This window comes from Mobula hypostoma, chromosome 4, assembly GCF_963921235.1.
Source record: "Mobula hypostoma chromosome 4, sMobHyp1.1, whole genome shotgun sequence".
In the NCBI taxonomy this organism is placed as follows: domain Eukaryota; kingdom Metazoa; phylum Chordata; class Chondrichthyes; order Myliobatiformes; family Myliobatidae; genus Mobula; species Mobula hypostoma.
Genome location: NC_086100.1, coordinates 177738956 through 177757419, shown reverse-complemented (window position 1 = coordinate 177757419; position 18464 = coordinate 177738956). Strand labels below are relative to the sequence as shown.

Here is an 18464-nt window from a genome sequence, read left to right as displayed (position 1 = left end):
GTACAGCGTACCGTTTATGTCAATGACCAACACACTCTGAGAATGTACTAGGGGCTGCCTGCAAGAGTTGCCATGCTTCCGACACTAAAACAGCATGCCCACAACTTGCTAACCCTAAACCATAATGGAATGTGGGAGGCAACCACACTCGATGAGGATATATTTCTTAAAATTCTTACTGCACAATTCTCCTTGGTACTTTCAAGCATTCTGGAAGGAGTCCAACTGTACAGCAGCAATAGTAGTAGTAGTAGTAGTAGTCATACTTTATTGATCCTGGTGGAAATTGGTTTTCGTTACAGTTGCTCCATTAATAATAAATAGTAATAGAACCATAAATAGTTAAACAGTAATATGTAAATTATGCCAGTAAATTATGAAATAAGTACAGGACCAGCCTATTGGCTCTGGATGTCTGACCCGCCAAGGGAGGAGTTGTAAAGTTTGATGGCCACAGGCAGGAATGACTTCCTATGATGCTCTGTGCTGCATCTCGGTGGAATGAGTCTCTGGCTGAATGTACTCCTGTGCCCACCCAGTACATTATGTAGTGGATGGGAGGCATTGGCCAAGATGGCATGCAACTTAGACAGCATCCTCTTTTCAGACACCACCGTGAGAGAGTCCAGTTCCATCCCCACAATATCACTGGCCTTACGAATGAGTTTGTTGATTCTGTTGGTGTCTGCTATCCTCAGCCTGCTGCCCCAGCACACAACAGCAAACATGATAGCACTGGCCACCACAGACTCGTAGAACATCCTCAGCATCGTCCGGCAGATGTTAAAGGACCTCAGTCTCCTCAGGAAATAGAGACGGCTCTGACCCTTCTTGTAGACAGCCTCAGTGTTCTTTGACCAATCCAGTTTATTGTCAATTCGTATCCCCAGGTATTTGTAATCCTCCACCATGTCCACACTGACCCCCTGGATGGAAACAGGGGTCACCGGTACCTTAGCTCTCCTCAGGTCTACCACCAGCTCCTTAGCCTTTTTCACATTAAGCTGCAGATAATTCTGCTCACACCATGTGACAAAGTTCCCTACCGTAGCCCTGTACTCAGCCTCATCTCCCTTGCTGATGCATCCAACTATGGCAGAGTAATCCGAAAACTTCTGAAGATGACAAGACTCTGTACAGTAGTTGAAGTCAGAGGTGTAAATGGTGAAGAGAAAGGGAGACAAGACAGTCCCCTGTGGAGCCCCAGTGCTGCTGATCACTCTGTCGGACACACAGTGTTGCAAGCACACGTACTGTGGTCTGCCAGTCAGGTAATCAAGAATCCATGATACCAAGGAAGCATCCACCTGCATCGCCATCAGCTTCTCCCCCAGCAGAGCAGGGCGGATGGTGGTGAACGCACTGGAGAATTCAAAAAACATGACTCTCACAGTGCTCGCTGGCTTGTCCAGGTGGGCGTAGACACAGTTCAGCAGGAAGACGATGGCATCCTCAACTCCTAGTTGGGGCTCGTAGGCGAACTGGAGGGGATCTAAGTGTGGCCTGACCATAGGCCGGAGCAGCTCCAGAACAAGTCTCTCCAGGGTCTTCATGATGTGGGAGGTCAATGCCACCGGTCTGTAGTCATTGAGGCCGCTGGGGCGTGGCGCCTTCGGCACAGGGACGAATCAGGACATCTTCCACAGCACAGGAACCCTCCGGAGCTTCAGGCTCAGGTTGAATACATGGCGAAGTACTCCACATAGCTGAGGGGCACAGGCTTTGAGCACCCTGGTACTGACACCATCCGGTCCTGCAGTCTTGCTTGAGTTGAGACATTTCAGCTGTCTTCTCACCTGTTCAGCCGTGAAGCCCGCCGTGGTGGTTTCGTGTGGGGAAGGGGTATAGTCATGAGAGCAGGGTGGGGGACTGTGAGGAGGGGTAGGAGGGGAGAGTGGAATATGTGTTGGTTGGGGGCCGACAACGGATGGCTCATGTATGGGACGGACAGGGGCCACACTGTCAAATCTGTTAAAGAAGCAATTCTCAGAACCAAGAATTACTGCTCCGTACATAACCAGAAATAACAGGATTCAAGTTATTATACCAGAAGACTCAAGAAATTAAATCAAATCCATACAGAGTAGATTTTAATGTTGCTGATATTTGAGCTTTAACTTTCAACAAAAGAAAGTGTTTATTCAATAAACTTGAATTGCATTCCTCTGTTTTACCATGCAGGGTCAGAAAATGCTGATGCTACAGATATGAAGTAAAGATAGAAAACGAAGGAATTGCATTTCCAGTTGTTCAAAGAGCAAAATTAATTGCTTTAGGTATCAGTGTTACTGAGTGTCTAGTTCTAATGAAATACTGTGCACAGTTCTCTTGCAAGTCAATGGTAAAATAACCAGTGCAACAATTAAGAACACTGTTAAGGATTACACCAATACAAAATTCATTTTCCTGTATGAAACTTGTAATTGACAATGTGGGTAACATTAGTAAATTCAGTATACTATAATCTCAGAGGTTTCATTTGCCTTTTCTAAATTAATTTTAACATATTACTAATTTGTCACCTCTTGGTATAGCTTGTTCAAGGATAACTTGAAACTTATAACTTATAACAAAAGCTAAATCAAAATAATCGACTTTTCTGAAATGGGCCTATATATACTTATATAAGTTAATAAAAGTTTTACAAAGAGCCTGGTGCCAATTTTGAAACATCAAGACCAAAAAGTAAGACCCGTGCTTTAATTAGGGCAACTCCAGTTACTAATGTTAAAATGAACTGTAAAAACTAGTGTATCTCCGGACCAGAAAGAAGTGGTCCAGAAGAGATACATGGAAATTATTATTAATCCACTATTATTACTTTTTTTTTGCAACCATTATCAATACTTAGTCTAATAGAGTGGAACTACAACTGCACACAATTATCTATTTAAGTGCCTAATTACTTTTTATATCATCTCAATGTGTACTTGTGAATGTATAAATAATTATAGATCTATACATATATACAAAATGGAAATGGTTATACATGTAAAAAAATTGTATAATACTTGTGAATACCTTATCCAAATAAAAATAAAATTTAAAAAACTAGTGTCTCTCATGATTATTGTTCAATTTTAAAAAATGAACAAACTTTCTCTGAAATCTCCAACACTTTTGGGTTTTGTTCACTGCTTCTAGTTATTTCCCTTCCCTGCACTCCTCAAAGTTTTAGGGCTAATCTTCGTCTGTTTGTTTCTGCACCTTTTCTCCATTCTCCTCTGTCTTTCAGTACACTTTTCATTTCACACCCCATGCCTTCAAATGATATTCCTTCACTGAACCCTATCATCTTATGTTTTCTCTTTTCTCACTAACATCCCATATTGATTGCTTCTTCCATAAGACCACAGAACATAGGAGAATTAGACCATTTGGCCCATCTAGTCTGCTCTGCCATCTTCTCCACTCCCCTAACCTCCACATACCAATTCAAGGCTCCAAACTTTTGACAAAAAAGTTTACTTAATATCTGGATGCAAGAAAAGAGAGCTCATAGTCCAAGAGGGAACAGATGAGGTCAGAGACAATGCAGTGAGGGAACAAGAAACTGTGCTAGTTAGCTTTTCCACCATCATTACACTGAAGTTAACTAGCATACAGGTCTACAGGATGTACCAAAAATGCTGCTTGGTTTTGTCACTTTTGCAGTATCCTGTGCTCTGGACCTGAAACAATGATGACTCATTGATGCTGCCTGACCTGCTGAGTTCCTCCAGCATTATACGTATGTTACCTGTGCTCTGAAATATTTCTTAATATCATGTAGAAAGAATCATGTTGACTTTCAACTGGTTTCTGTGAAAGTAGGGCTACCAGGAAGAAGACAAGATGGATACACTATTTAATTGGGTCTGTGAATGCTTTCTCTGCTAAAATGCAGAGAGAGTGCATTTGATCTATTGCTAAAATGCCAGGCACTGTCATTGTATGGATCAGGAATTAGTGTTTGGAGAGAGTAAGGCACTTAACTAAGCAGTTTGGTTGCTGATAAAAAAAAAGTCTGGTTCTTGACAGAAAAAACAGACAAGTCTATCACCAACCATACATAAGGGAAATGTAAAGGTCATTTGATTTGCATTAACGAAATGACAAAAAGTGAATAATTATTTCTAAATTTTAAAGAGCTACAGATCTTGCAGAAGGATTGGATACTCCGATCAAAGGATTCTACTTTGAGCTATATTAGTTCATTCAAACGAGCTCTTAGCTACAAAGGTTCCAGCACTAAAATGCGATAAACAATGCATCAGTGGTACTTTAGGGTTTCTCGGTAAATCGCAAAGGATGAGCACTTCTTGCCATAAAGCAGATACAGCTGAACAATAATCCTACTTACTGACATGCCTGTGATGTTGCTGTCATACCTGTACTTCACCATACCTAGGCATATGACAATAAACTCTACTTAACTGAACAATGAAGAATGGCACGTGGATAAAATATCAGAGTAGCTAGAGCCATATTCAAAGCATCACGCTCTGCTTTTAAGAGAATAAAGAAGTAAAAAAAAAGATATGGGCATTACATGGTCTGCTCGAAGAATTCAGTGGATCGAGCAGAATTGAATGGAGGAAATAAATTGTTGACGTTTTGGGCCGACACCCTACATCAGGACTGAGAGTGGAGAGGTGAAGTGGCCGGCATAGAGAGAAGGGGAGTGGCAGAAAAGGACTCCAAGGTGAGTACTGGACTGAGGAGGGGTGTAAAATGACAGGCAGGTAGTGCCAGTTGGAGTTATTAACAGGAATGGAGTTGGAAGACTGGGGCAGGTGAATGATAAAGAGAAATAAACCACAAGTGGGTCAAAGTGGGGGAGCAGAGTGTGAAGACAGAGTCTTCAACTTGCCTCCATTTGCTGTTATTTCTTTTTCCTCTCTCTATCTCCCTCAGAGTCCTTTCTTGCCACTCCCCTTCCCCTACTCCTGTCAGCCACCTAGGCTCGATATGCTGAGTCCTGAGAAAGGGCTTTGGCCTGAAACATCCTCCATTTCTTTTCTCCCACTGATGCTGCTCGACTGCTGAGTTCTTTAGCCGATTGTGTGTTGCTCCAGATTTCAGCTCTTGTGTCTCAAGAAAAAGATAATAGATTTATTTTCCCTACTTTTATCCAGTACATTTAACATGCTCAATGTCTTAGTACTATCTTCATACCTCATGCAAATTACATGTCCTCTGGGCGTATGCAAAGAAAATTAATGCAAAATTTAAATTTCCCCATTAAAAAAGGCTCCACATTTTCATACAATGCACACGTCAGGTTTGAAACAAATGTGCATTCTATTCAAGCTTCCTAAGTGCACAGACAGCTAACTATTCCATTGCCACATGCACCTACAGCTGAAGATTAAATTAGGACTGGTTTGGCAACAATATTAATACAAGTACTTAAAAAAGCATACTTAATAGTACTTCTTCAAAAATCACCAATTCAACAAGAAGTCATATTACAACAAAAAAAATGCAGAAAATAATTTTCATTGCACCAAACTAGTCTAAAAATTACTTTGTGATTCATCTAATCTGCTAATACTGTGGGACCATTTGACAGCCCAAGGGAATAGTCATGGTCATCAACAGAAATCCAAACAAAAAATAACCTTAAGTAAAAAGGGTTGGCCCATGTTCTCCATTTCTATAACCTTGTCAGCACCTTTATTGGACAGGGCAATTAAAGGTGAGGTAGGTATAGGTATAGGATATAGGATCTGTTTAACCACTGAACATTTAATAATCAGACTCCAACATACCTCAAACGTATATTGTTAACTTTACTGACGAAGGGTCTTGGCCTGAAACATCGACTGCACCTCTTCCTAGAGATGCTGCCTGGCCTGCTGCGTTCACCAGCAACTTTTATGTGTGTTGCTTGTTAACTTTAAACATTACTTGAAGAAGAAGTAGATAGAATCTCAATAGTTTTAATGTCTGTTACAAAAGACAAGCAACGTAGCAATACACAGGAAACAAACTCACCTGCTTACTCTGAGAAAGCTTACACAAAAAAAAATCACCCAATTGAAATTAAACAGCAGATGAAGGATCCTTGAAAACAATGCAGTATTATAAAACATAATAGTTTACGTTTGAATGCAAAAAGTACAAGGAATTCCTTTTTTACATCAGTGGGTCTTCAATAGGTCCTTTATTTAAAATGTTGTTTGTAAAATGCTTGTAATTATGTGCTCTGCTGAAACGTAAAAATTAAACATCTAACCTAAATCTAGATGAACTTCTATGCCTCTGCATAAGTTTAAAGTATGACAACCAAGTGTGGTATGTTCAAAAATATGGCAGCCATTTTGTACATTCCAAAGTTGCATGAAAAGCAGCATGTAAGTAAATGAAGTTTGCTTACTTTGAAAAGTTTGGATGTAATGTGTGAAAATGACTATATAAAAATTATTTTAAACTATGTCAAATCACAAGTATGAAGAATAAACAGAATGGGTTCACCATCTCAGGATATCAAAATCAGAAGCCATCATATTAAAATTACAAGCCCAGAAGGGAGATGTCATGACCCATGTTATGCATACATTTTCTGCAAACAGTAGAGTCCAGAAATAAGGGGCAAAGTCTCAGGGTGAGGATTCAAACCAAGACTGATGCAAGGATGAGTTCCTTTTCCTAGGGTGTTCGTGTCAGTGATTCCAACTTTCCTTCCCTATTCGTATCCAAGTATCCATCTCCTTCTCCTCTGCCTCCCAGATCAGGAGCTAGTTAAATCCCCATCTCCAAATTCAACAGAACATGAAATTACTCTCAATCTTGACAATGCACAATGAGGGCTTGGTTTGTATTTGAATGTACATTTTCACTGCTATATTTGCCAATGCTTCTGACCATTGAATCGAAGCAAAGTCAACTTCAAAACATATTTTATTTCCTCTCTTCCTTGTTGAATAGCTTCATCCTTTTTACAGTTAACCTCACACATCAGTAATGCAGGCTCTCAAGTAAACTGGAATCAGATTCCTATTGACGTTCAGCAAAAGTCCAAGATTATAAAGAAAGAATGACAATTGTAATGAGTTCCCTGAAAATCCACGCGTGAAGTGAAAACATACAGGAAGGTGGAAAATTTGGGGGAGCAAGAGGAAATGTCCAGGATTTGCCAATTTGAAGCTTTATGCAACACAGCAAATTAAGTAAAAGTGGAAAATACCAGATATTCAATGAGTCAGGTAGCATCTATGAAAAGGGGATCCTTTAGTGACCTTTCAATAGATAAGTACAAGAGATTATCTTGAGTTAGTAATGGCAATCAGTACTGAGTTGGCAGGAATGTACTGTATGAAACAACTGTTCCCTTGAATAGCACTGTGTTGTGGTATGAGAAAAGAATAAACTAGAAAGAAAATAGGTATCGGAAACCAATGGTATGAAGACAAAAGTTTCAACAAGGCAGCTTATTATTGTAACTTAATTACTGATTTTTAAATTGGAAATGTTGATTTTTTTTTAGGAGCTTTCCTGATCACTTTGCAAATGTGTATACTATATGGTGCACAAAGTAGCAAATGCATGCATTGGTGTAACCAGCAATTTTTTAAAAAATGGTGTGTTATTGTAATGGATTCTACAGTTTGTTTCAATTATGCGGCAATTACTTTGCATTATAGAATCCTGACAAATCTCACATTTCATTGGGTTTCTTTTTTTTTAAAAAATACACACATGAAAATGAGTAAGGCTAACTAATTAATCCTGTTCAGCTTCTTGTAAAAATTGACTTTCATTATGTCAATTAACAGTCCCTTTACTGTGGTATGATTTTATATGTTTATCTTGTTCTGCTTTCTGTACTCAATTAGAAATTATATAAAAGTGCACTGATAATGAAAATATTTCAGGAAAGCAATTCTGAACATTTGCTGTTTTAAAACACTTCTGGGAACAAAAGAAAAATTGAGACATTTAGCCCATTAACTAAATTCCAATATTCAGTGAAATCATCAGTTATCGATGATCTGAATGTTTGTCCAAGTTTTATCAAGTCAGTAATTATTTTTGGAATTTTTCCTTTTAAAATTTATTGACAATGACAGAGTTATAGAACAATAAACCTTTTAATGTCTTTTCTTTGTCAGTTGAGTTTTGTGTCATCTGATTACCCAAGCTGGATGAAACTTTTTACCCAACCTACAGTGAAATTTTCAACAATGATTAGCCAATTGCTCCATTACAATGATTCTCAAAACCATTTTATGCAATAAAATGCCCCCACATTTTGGCGTGCTGGTATCACTGCAACTTAACTAATTTTAGGTGGTGACTCAAGAACAAGTTTCCAAGGAAGGCAAGTTAATTAGATATCTGGCTTAAAGCAAAGCTCACCACAGATTTATTTTTTTCCTTTTTCCCCTTGATTTATCAAGACAATGTGAAGCAAAATGAATTTCCACTGGTATTGTGGGGGAACGCGAGGCGTCATTCTTAACACTGGTATAATGTAATCACCCTCCCCCAAACCAAGAACTTTGAGCTTCCCCCCCACTATGGTTTCAAAATGATTTTGGCTGTATTACAGAACTACCTTCAAGTTTATTTTTGAAGCAAATTTTTTAAGTAGATCTGTAATTAATAGATTGCATTTGGTACAATTATTTTTAAACATTAAAACCGTTTTTAAAGAATATCATTTTTAGAAATTATCTTAACCAAATTATGATTTCTTTAAGCTATAGGTGTGGATGCTATAGAGAAATATTGAGACACCATTGTGTGAGATTTCCAGCCCTTACCCTGAAACCAATATGATTTATCTGGTGCGAAGAGGACTTGTACTGAAATTGAAAATCAATTTGATAAAAAGATCACACAAGTACTGGAAAGGCAGCCATTGCCCACAGAAAACACCCATCTCAGTTTCTGCCTTCCTTTCCAATTTTCAAGCACCACCACTAACAGGTAATTTTCATTCTTGATTATTGTACAAGACAAATTTACAAAATGGATTTATTTTAGTTACTATTTAGTTATTTAGTAACCTTATTTTAGTTACTCTCTTCCTTTTTATGTACCAGTACACGCACTTATAGTCCCTCTTTATATTATTTACTAGTGTAATCTGATAGCTTATCTTCGGCAACTAGGGAGCATAATTTCAAAACAAGGGGTTGCCTCTTTAAGACAGTCATGGGCATAAATTTCTGCTCTCCAGGAGTCATGAACTTTTGGAATTCTCTACCTTAGAAAGCTATAGAGGTAGATTAATTGAAAACACTCAAATCGTAGACAAGGGCATCAAGGGAAAATAGCACTGAGGGCAAGATTATTAAATAGTGAAGCAGGCTTGAGAGGCTAATTGGTCTATCCTTGCTTCTGTTCTTTTATAAGACCCATTCTAGGCCTTGCAATATTGTTTACTGCAATTTGCTCAATCATAGATAATGGCCAAACTTTCCATGTAACTTCTGAATCCCACAAGATTTCAAAGGTAACTTTGCTGATTGCTATGACATATCATCCAACTTATTTGCTAACAGATAAGAAAGTGAGTGAGAAAGAGCCAATCTTGAAGCCCAATATTTTTTGTTTTGAAAACTAATAAATTCGGCAGAACATCTTCAGACAACTTCGTGTCAGGAAGCGCATACTCATTAGCTGTTGAAGAATCAAAGAATACAATTTGGAGTATAAATTGTCCATTATATTAAGATGAATCAATTTTAAGTTAGTTTAAAAATATCTACACAGCAACATTTTAGACTACAGTTCAGGAAGACAACTTTGGAAAAGGTGCCAGTTGAAAGAACTTGCACAGGTCACAAGTGAACTATGCAATCTGCTGGTATCCCTCCTGTACAAACACTTCTGTGTACAAGTATTTAAAATTTTATGTTAAACATGTTGTTAGAAGATTAATAGTTTAAGGAAAGACATGCTTCTGGGTTTAAAGGGAGGGTAAATAATTCCTTTAGTTGTTCCCTTGGGATCAGTAATTTGTCGCAAGTGAGAAAGGCTTGTTCTACCACCATAATTCCATGGTTGCAGTTCCATGCAGATTTCATGTAAAGCTAATTTTATCTCTGTAGACCTATGCAAACCCTGAAACCAGTTAGACTGAACCTAAAATGGTGCGTCCCTCACTTTATAGTTGCTCGCTTATATGTCCCGTTATTTCTGCTGCATCCAGCTCCAGATCTCAGCATTTCGTCAAATTGGGTACATACAAAATTAAATTAGCAAAAGGCCACAAATACCAACTCACTTGGCTCCTTACGGTGAGTCATATATGTAATAGCATATATTAAACAGATGATTTTAAAGTAATACCATTTTTTCAAGCCTAAGGAACTTAATTTCTTCCGAAAGCTGAAACTAATTTAAACTAGTTTCTAAATCTACAGATAACTGACTAAATGCTGCACTGGGTTCCAATTTAATCTTTAATCTTGTGTCCTGGTATTGAAACTTGCTTAAATTGTTTCCAATTATTGAAAAGAGCAAGTAACAAGGAGAGTCAATGATTGATATGGTTGATACGGATCTTAACAAGTCCCACATGGCCAGGCCAGTCAAAAAAGAAAAATGGATCCAAAACAGAGGTTAGTTGGATATAAAACCAGCTCAAAGGCTGGAAGAATGGAGCAACAGTTGCTGGGCGATTGTGCAATTGAAAATCCGTATCATTGAGGACTTCACCATTTTGGTGCCTTCGTTCTTGTAGTGTATAGCAATTGATTTAGGCTGAAATGTAGAGATGATAAAAGATGCATATGATCACATGGTCACAGGTAGATGACAAGGAAACTAACCTTAGGCTGCAAGAAGAAATGAATGTTTTACTCAGCTGGGTAGAAATGTGACAAATGGAATTCAGCCTTAAGAAGTATGATGTCATATTAGGGAGATACAACAACAGAGAAAATGAAAGGATATCAAGCAATCTGAAGGATCAAAAGGGACTTTGGAGTCTACATCCACAGTTCCTATTGTTAGCAGGTGACATCAATAAAGTGCTAGAACAGGCAAATGAGATTATTTTCTTTACCAGCACTGGCAGACAATACAAAAAGCAGGGAAGTCATAATGCAACTGTAAACAACACTAGCTGTATGCCACAATACTGTGTGCAATTCTGGTCACATTAAAGAGGTGACTGCAGTACCACAGATGTAGCTGAGAAGTTCAAAAATATGTCTGGAGTGGAGTGGAGTGGAAAAATACTGCTTTCATTAAAAAACTAAGATCAGCAGAGGCTGTTTTCTTTAGAAATATGAGGGGCCTGTAGAAATTAGAACTGATCCATTATAGAGAGGCCAAATAACTGGTATAATACATTTCAGGCAATTCATAAAAGAATTAAAAGAGGGGAATGTAAAAAGCACTTTTCACCCAGACTGGAATAACTGCCTGAAAGGGAAAAGGCAGATTGCCTAATTGTATTTTAATACCTAATTGTATTTAAAAAGACCTTGGATGCAAAAATCAGAGCCCTCATCTACAAAATTAGTGCTGGAAGGTAGAGTTAAAATAATCAGCTCTTTCTTTATCAGCAAATACACATTTTATCTTAGGCTATGTCTACACTAGACCGGATAAATCCGTAACCAAAGCTTTTTCTCTTCGTTTTGACCCTCCGTCCACACTGAAACAGCGTTTTCCTCCCCCGAAAACGGAGCTTTTCTAAAACACTCTCCAGAGTGTTTAAATCTGAAAAAGCCGGTTGGCCATTGTAGTGTGTACGGGGTAACCGGCTAATTTTAAAACCGCTGTCATGACGTGCCGGAACAAATGGTGGCGGCAGCATGGCATCTCATTGTTTTCTTGATCACAACCTCCAACACCACAACAATAATATCTGACAATAGACGTGTAACAGCCTAATGTAACATTGTATGGAAATACAAGATAACACTGATGCAGTGTTTTATACATTTAACAAGATGCTTTATTAATGTATTGCTTGTGCAAACATTCAATAGATGCAATTGTCACTTTTGCCCAGTAACTCATTTTATTGCACATGTTAAATACAGCAAAGTACTACACAAAGACATGGCAAAAGTAAAGGCAAACAAATGAGGTAACAGCAAATTTCACTTTTGCCCAGCAACAAGCCCTATTGCATTTAGTTGTAGCTGTCTTCCCTTTCATTGGTGAAGAGACTATGGCTGTAGGAAATGTTTCTGGACAAACACGCACCAAGTCTCTCGTTTGACAATTTTCTTTTAAGTTTTCTAGTCTGTAACTGGACAAACGCGCACCAAGTATACCGTTTCCTCTTCGCTTGTTTTCTGTGTGTCCTGCACATGCCCAGTAGGAGGAGATTCACCCAAATATCCATTCTAATGTGGACGGAGGTATTTTCAAAAACACCTGGGGTGGACGCCTATCAATTTTACACAAAATTGGCGTTTTTGTGTGTTGTTTTCAAAATTATCCGGTCTAGTGTGGATGTAGCCTTTAGCTTAGTGGTTTTATTCAGTGTCATAAAATTGCTATAAATCTACAAACAAGAATCTCTCAATCTCACTCATGGCAGACAGTCCATTGAAAATGAGCAGACTGATCTTTCCACTGGAGCTCAGAATACCAAAAGGTTATCTCACAGAAACATGATATTCTGACAGCATCACAGAAAGTAATGACTAAAAAGATGTTTCCCTTACTACTAAATTGGCCACAGACTCAAGATGCATGGACAACTTAAGACTGCGAAGAGGAGGAATTTCTTTGTTTGGAGAGCTCTAGAACAAACTACACCAGAACAATTAGGATGCTTCGTCATTGCATATATTTAATAGACTTTTTTGTATGACATGGATATCAAGGGATATGGAAGCTAGATAGGAAAATGGAACAAGGCCAAAAGGAGGTTTCTGATAGTGAATGTTGGACCAAAGAGCTCAGCCTCCTATCGGAAACATCATCCACTCTATCTAGTCCTTTCAATCCAGCTGAAGGATTTCAGCCTGAAACGTCGACTGCACTCTTTTCCTAGATACTGCCTGGCCTGCTGAGTTCCTCCAGCATTCTGTGTCTGGTGGTCAGATTTCCAGCACTTGCAGATCTTCTCTTGTTCGTACTTTCAATATTTGATAGGTTTCAATAAGATCCCCCCTCAGAGCCATCAAACACTCCTGATATGTTAACCCTTTCATTCCTGGAATCATTCTCATAAACTTCCTCCAGACCCTCTGCAATGCCAGAACAACTTTTCTGAGATAAGGGACCCAAATCTGCTCATAATACTCCAAATGCAGTCAGACCAATGTCTTATAAGTCTCAATATTACGTCCTTGCTTTTACATTCTAGTCCACTTGAAATGAATGCTAACATTGTATTTGGCCTTCCTTACCACCAAATCAAACTGTAAGTTAACCTTTAGGGAATCCTGCACAAGGACTCCCAAGTCCCTTTGCATGTCTGATTTTTAAATTTTCCCTCTGTTTAGAAAATAGTCTCTACCTTTATTCCTTCTACCAAAGTGCATGACCATTCACTTTACACTATATTCCATTTGCCACTATTTTGCCTATTCTCCCACTCTGGCTAAATCCTTCTGCAGACTCCCTGGTTCCTCAACACTAACTTCCCCTCCACCTATCTGCATCATCCAAATCATAACACATAACGTGAAAAGGAGGAGTCCCAACAAAGACGCCTGTGGAACACAAGTATTCACCAGCAGACCCATTTTATTCCCACTCTTTGCCTCCTGCCAATCAGCCAATCTTTTATCCATGCTAGTATCTTTCCTGTAACAGCATGGGCTCTTGTTAAGCCTCCTCATGTGTAGCAACTTGGATTTGCAGGCGGCCTTTGACAAGTATACAACACCCACTGACTCTCCTTTGTCTACCCTGCTTGTTGTTTCCTCAAAGAATTCCAAATGATTTGTCAGGCAAGATTTCCCATTAAGGGATAAAGGCATCCGTTAGTCTTGTGAGTCTTCACTCTCTAGGGCACAGACCTGGGCAAGGTTGTATGGAAGACCAGCAGTTGCCCATGCTGCAAGTCTCCCCTCTCCATGACACCAATGTTGTCCAAGGGAAGGGCATTAGGACCCATACAACTTGGCACCAGTGTCGTCACAGAGCAATGTGTGATTAAGTGCCTTGCTCAAGGACACAACACGCTGCCTCGGCTGGGGCTCGAACTCACAACCTTCAGGTCGCTAGTCCAATGCCTTAAACACTTGGCCACATGGTATATTGGCCTGTTTTTATCATGTGCCACCAAGTAACCCAAAACTTCATCCTTAATAATGGACTCCAATATCTTCAGTGATCTTAGTGAAATAATTAATAACTCAATTCAGGAAAGGAGCAAACATGCCTTGTACGTACGACACTGTTTGTACGTTGGATTTTGGCGTCAAGCAACTGGAGACATTATAAGACGACAACAGATAGGAACAAAATTAGGTCATTCAGCCCATCATATCTGCTCCACCATTCCTTTATGGATGATTCATTTCCTTCTCAATCCCATTCTCCTGCCATTTTTCATGCACTGACTAATCAAGAACCTATCAACTGCCACCTTAAATACACCCAATGACCTGACCTCTACAACCACCTGTGGCAACAAATTCTACTGATTCACCACCTAAAGAAATTTCTCATCTCCATTCTAAATAGCTGGATTTCTATTCTGAGGCTGTACCCTATGGTGTTAGACTCCCCCACTATAGGAAAAATCCTCTCCACATCCACTCTGTATAGGCCACCTTTCAATATACAATAGATTTCAATGAGAAACCCTCTCATTCTTCTAAATTCTATCAAGTACAGACTGCACTTTTGTTCCTTCTCCCTTCTCCCAAAGTGCATGACCATACACTTCCCGATACTGTATTCCACCTGCCACTTCTTTGTCCATTCTCCTAATCTGTCCAAGTCTTTCTGCAGCGTCCCTGCTTTCTCAACACCATCTGCCCCTTGACCCATCTTTGTATGTCCACAAACTTGGCCACATCCATCTTCCACATCACTGACATATAATAGAAAAAGAAGCAGTCCCAACACCAACTATATTCTAGAGATCCTTCTTAATGTAACCAAGTAACAATTAAAATAGAAGAGTCTACCATTCTGCAGTATTAAACACCTTGATTAAAAACTAAAATCATTAATTCTGGGTGCATTTCCTTCTATTTCAGAAAAGAACCAAAAATGGCCAAGTCACATTTCTGTTACCATTGTATACCAAGCAGGCAGCACAGCATCAGTATCACAGTACATAATCTTTCTGATTAGATATTTACAAACTCAAATAAATACCCTTCCAATATTAGCTGTACCCCTGTTAGGGCCAAATTATACCCCAGCATGAATGAATATTGTATGAGAAATTATCCTTTTACAAAGGAATATAGAAAGGACTGCGTTAAGTGCCATAAGCAGCCTTATTGACAGAGTGGGGAATCCAAACCCACAAATGGCAACAGAAGCTATCTTCTTGCTAAAACAATAATTGAACTTTGACATGGATGGTCCCAAGCCCAACTGCAAAATGAGGAGGGTGGGACAATGGGTTAGCAACCCCATCCCATCACAGTTCCAATCTGAAGAATGACCCCTTAAACCAAGGGTTCCCAATCTGGGATCCATGGATCCCTGGGTTAATGATAGCCTCACTGGCATACAAAACGTTAAAGGGTTCCCCACAACACAATTCAGGAGTAAGCATGTGCCACATTGGTAGGAGAGGGACAGTAGACAAACCTGAAGAGGCTTCAGAAGGACAGTCTCTGTAGAGAGGAGTCTTACATAAAAGGTACTTATGGAAGAAAGATAGCAGAGAAGTTTCTGTATGGGATGTACGCATACTTTAGAGAGATCTGTACTGCAACTAAAAGCCCCCTCCAGGGTGCAAATGTAAAAGGGGGTTTTGCATTATTTAACTTCCACAGCATATCAAGTGTGGTAGATCTCACCTGCAGGGATCCTAAGTGAGGGGGGCCCTTCACTCACAGCACGTCAGGCACTTGTGATTTTCAGAGGTCACAGACAAACCTCAAGCAACGAACATCAAAAATAATTCAGTATCAACTGACACTACCAGAGCTCAAGTGAAACTTAGCTTCGTACATAGTGGATATTCATGGTATCCAAGCAGAAATGGCTTATCATATAATTAAATATGTAGTGCATATTTCAAAAGCACTCCACCACAACATGGCTATTATACAGAATATAAATAAATGCGCAATTATACTTCAACATTGCAATGACCCACATCATAAACGGCCTATGAAGACGTAAGAGAGTATCTCTAGCCAATAAGGCATATAGACTGTGAATGATTGCCTCAAATTCATTAAATTAGCTCTGTTATAGTTTAGAATGTCATCATAGTACCCAAGAACGTTCCTAATCCAGACCAAAGAACACTAGACTCAACAAGGATCTAAATTCATACTGAGCAGAAGATTAGGAGTTCAAATTCAGACTGCCAAGCAAGTTCCATTACTGGACCTATACTCACTTCCGAGGACTCTTCACAAATCTTGTTCTCAGTATTCTTTTATTTGCATAACTTATCTTTTGCACATTGGTTGCTTGTTTATGCATATTTTTCATAAATTCTATAGTACTTTATTTTCCTGTAAATACCTGCAAGAAAATGAATCTTCAGGTACTATCTGGTGGCATAAACTTCCTTTGATAATAAATTTACTTTGCCTTTGAGATGGGTGGACTCTGACAAATTTACGGAAGTATAGACAGAATGCAAACACCTTGCATTTGTGCATTTAGCAATAAACTCAACTTTTGAGAGTTCCCTCTACAGATGCTGCCAGACCCGCTGAGCTCCCCCAGGAGCCCGGTTTTTTTGACAGTTAACGCATAACAGCAGTAGCAAACTAGCTGAGAGTACCCGTGGCGAGGGAGGAGGAGGTGAAAGAATCACTCACTGACTCCCCACTGGAGAGGATTCAACCCCCAGCCCTGCCCACGTGGGTGGTGAACAGTGACTTCAGACCTATCTGACCAATCAGAGAAGAGAGAATACACTTCCGGTGTAGGTCAGGGTGGGCACAACCGCCATTTGACTCGGACGGCTTGGGATCTGCCGCCGACGTCAGCTGAGCTGCTGTACGTTCCGCCTTCGCGCTTTAACTGAAACTTCCAGAAAACCGGCGCAGAAATCGTACCTTTCTTCACCTGTCGTCTGAGCTGTGATACAAAGAAGATTAAGACGGCAATGATGACGGCAGCCAAGGCGTACAGCACAGGATCCATGTTTACCTGTCGCTGGCCCCGCCCCTTCTGACGTACTCAACTCCGGGCTGTGCTACCCACCTTCTGCTAGGAGGGGGAGTGCGATAAACTCGCGGGGTAATCATTTTTAACCAGGATTTGGATAAAGCCGACCCCTTTATCATTCTGAAATATTCATTTGCCTTGTATGTGTAATTTTCTTTAATTTTCACTTCAGTCGAAAAGTTGAAGCCTCCTTCAAAGCAATGGTTAGAACCAGAGCCCTGGAGGTGCCCGGATGCTGCTCACAGCGCCACCACTTGTCTGGAGGGGTAAACTGTCAGCATTGGGGATGTGGTCAAGAACGCTCCTTCCGGAGTGTGTGAATGTACACGTGTAACAATAGCTCGGGTCCCCTTGAGAACAGCATTGGAGACTACTTTGTTTTAGCATTTTATATGTGCAGAGTTCTGATTTACAAATGCATGCAAATTAAAGAGGACTGAGAGGATGCGCTCGGAAAGATAGTGAGAGGTGATCTGATAGTTTTTTTTATAAATTATAAGGCCATACATGGGAGCAAAGTTAGACTATTCTGCCCATTGAGTCTGCAACACCATTCGGCCATGGCTGGCTTATTAGTCGTTTATTGAGATACAGCTGAGAATCTCTACTCCATTCTCTTGTCTTTTCCCTGTAACCTTTACTTATCATCAGCAAGATGAACAGTAAGGCTTTGTTCTCTCAGCAACTGAGTGGATGAGGCTTTGGCAAGCATCACAGAGTAGAGAAGAGGACTGAACTGAGAGCCAACGATCCTCAGTGGCTTCCACTTTGGAATTCTACCCAGAAGATTCCAAGAAAAATAACATAATCCGTGTTTTTTTTCAGAATCAGGTTTAATAACACCAGTATATGTCGTGAAATTTGTTAACTTCCGGGCAGCAGTACAATGAATTCAGTAAATATGTATATATTAAATAGCTCAGTTAAAATAAGTAGTGCAAAGGTTTATTAAAAAAGTAGTGAGGTAGTGTTCAAAGGTTCAATGTCCATTTAGAAATCGGATGGTAGAGGGGAAGAAGCTGTTCCTGAATTGTTGAGTGTGTGCCTTCAGCATTCTGTACCTCCTCCTGATGGTAACAATGAGAAGAGGGTGATGGGGGTCCTTAATAGTGGACACTGCCTTCCTGAGGCACCACTCCTTGAAGATGTCTTGGATACTACAGACAACACACACAAAATGCTGGAGGAGCTCAGCAGGCCAGGCAGCATCTATGGAACAAAGAACAGTCTGCGCT

At 39.7% G+C, this 18464-nt stretch overlaps 1 protein-coding gene across 1 annotated transcript in view; it reads right to left on the bottom strand.

Moving 5' to 3' along the window:
- LOC134345816 (DDRGK domain-containing protein 1-like) overlaps window positions 1-17315 on the bottom strand; it is an 80313-nt gene extending 62998 nt beyond the window's left edge. The window contains exon 1 of the mRNA XM_063047078.1: window positions 17118-17315. Within this exon, the coding sequence (XP_062903148.1) occupies window positions 17118-17205 (88 nt within the window). The 5' untranslated portion in view covers window positions 17206-17315. The remainder of the gene's footprint in view (window positions 1-17117) is intronic.
- Between the last annotated feature and the right edge of the window lie 1149 nt (window positions 17316-18464).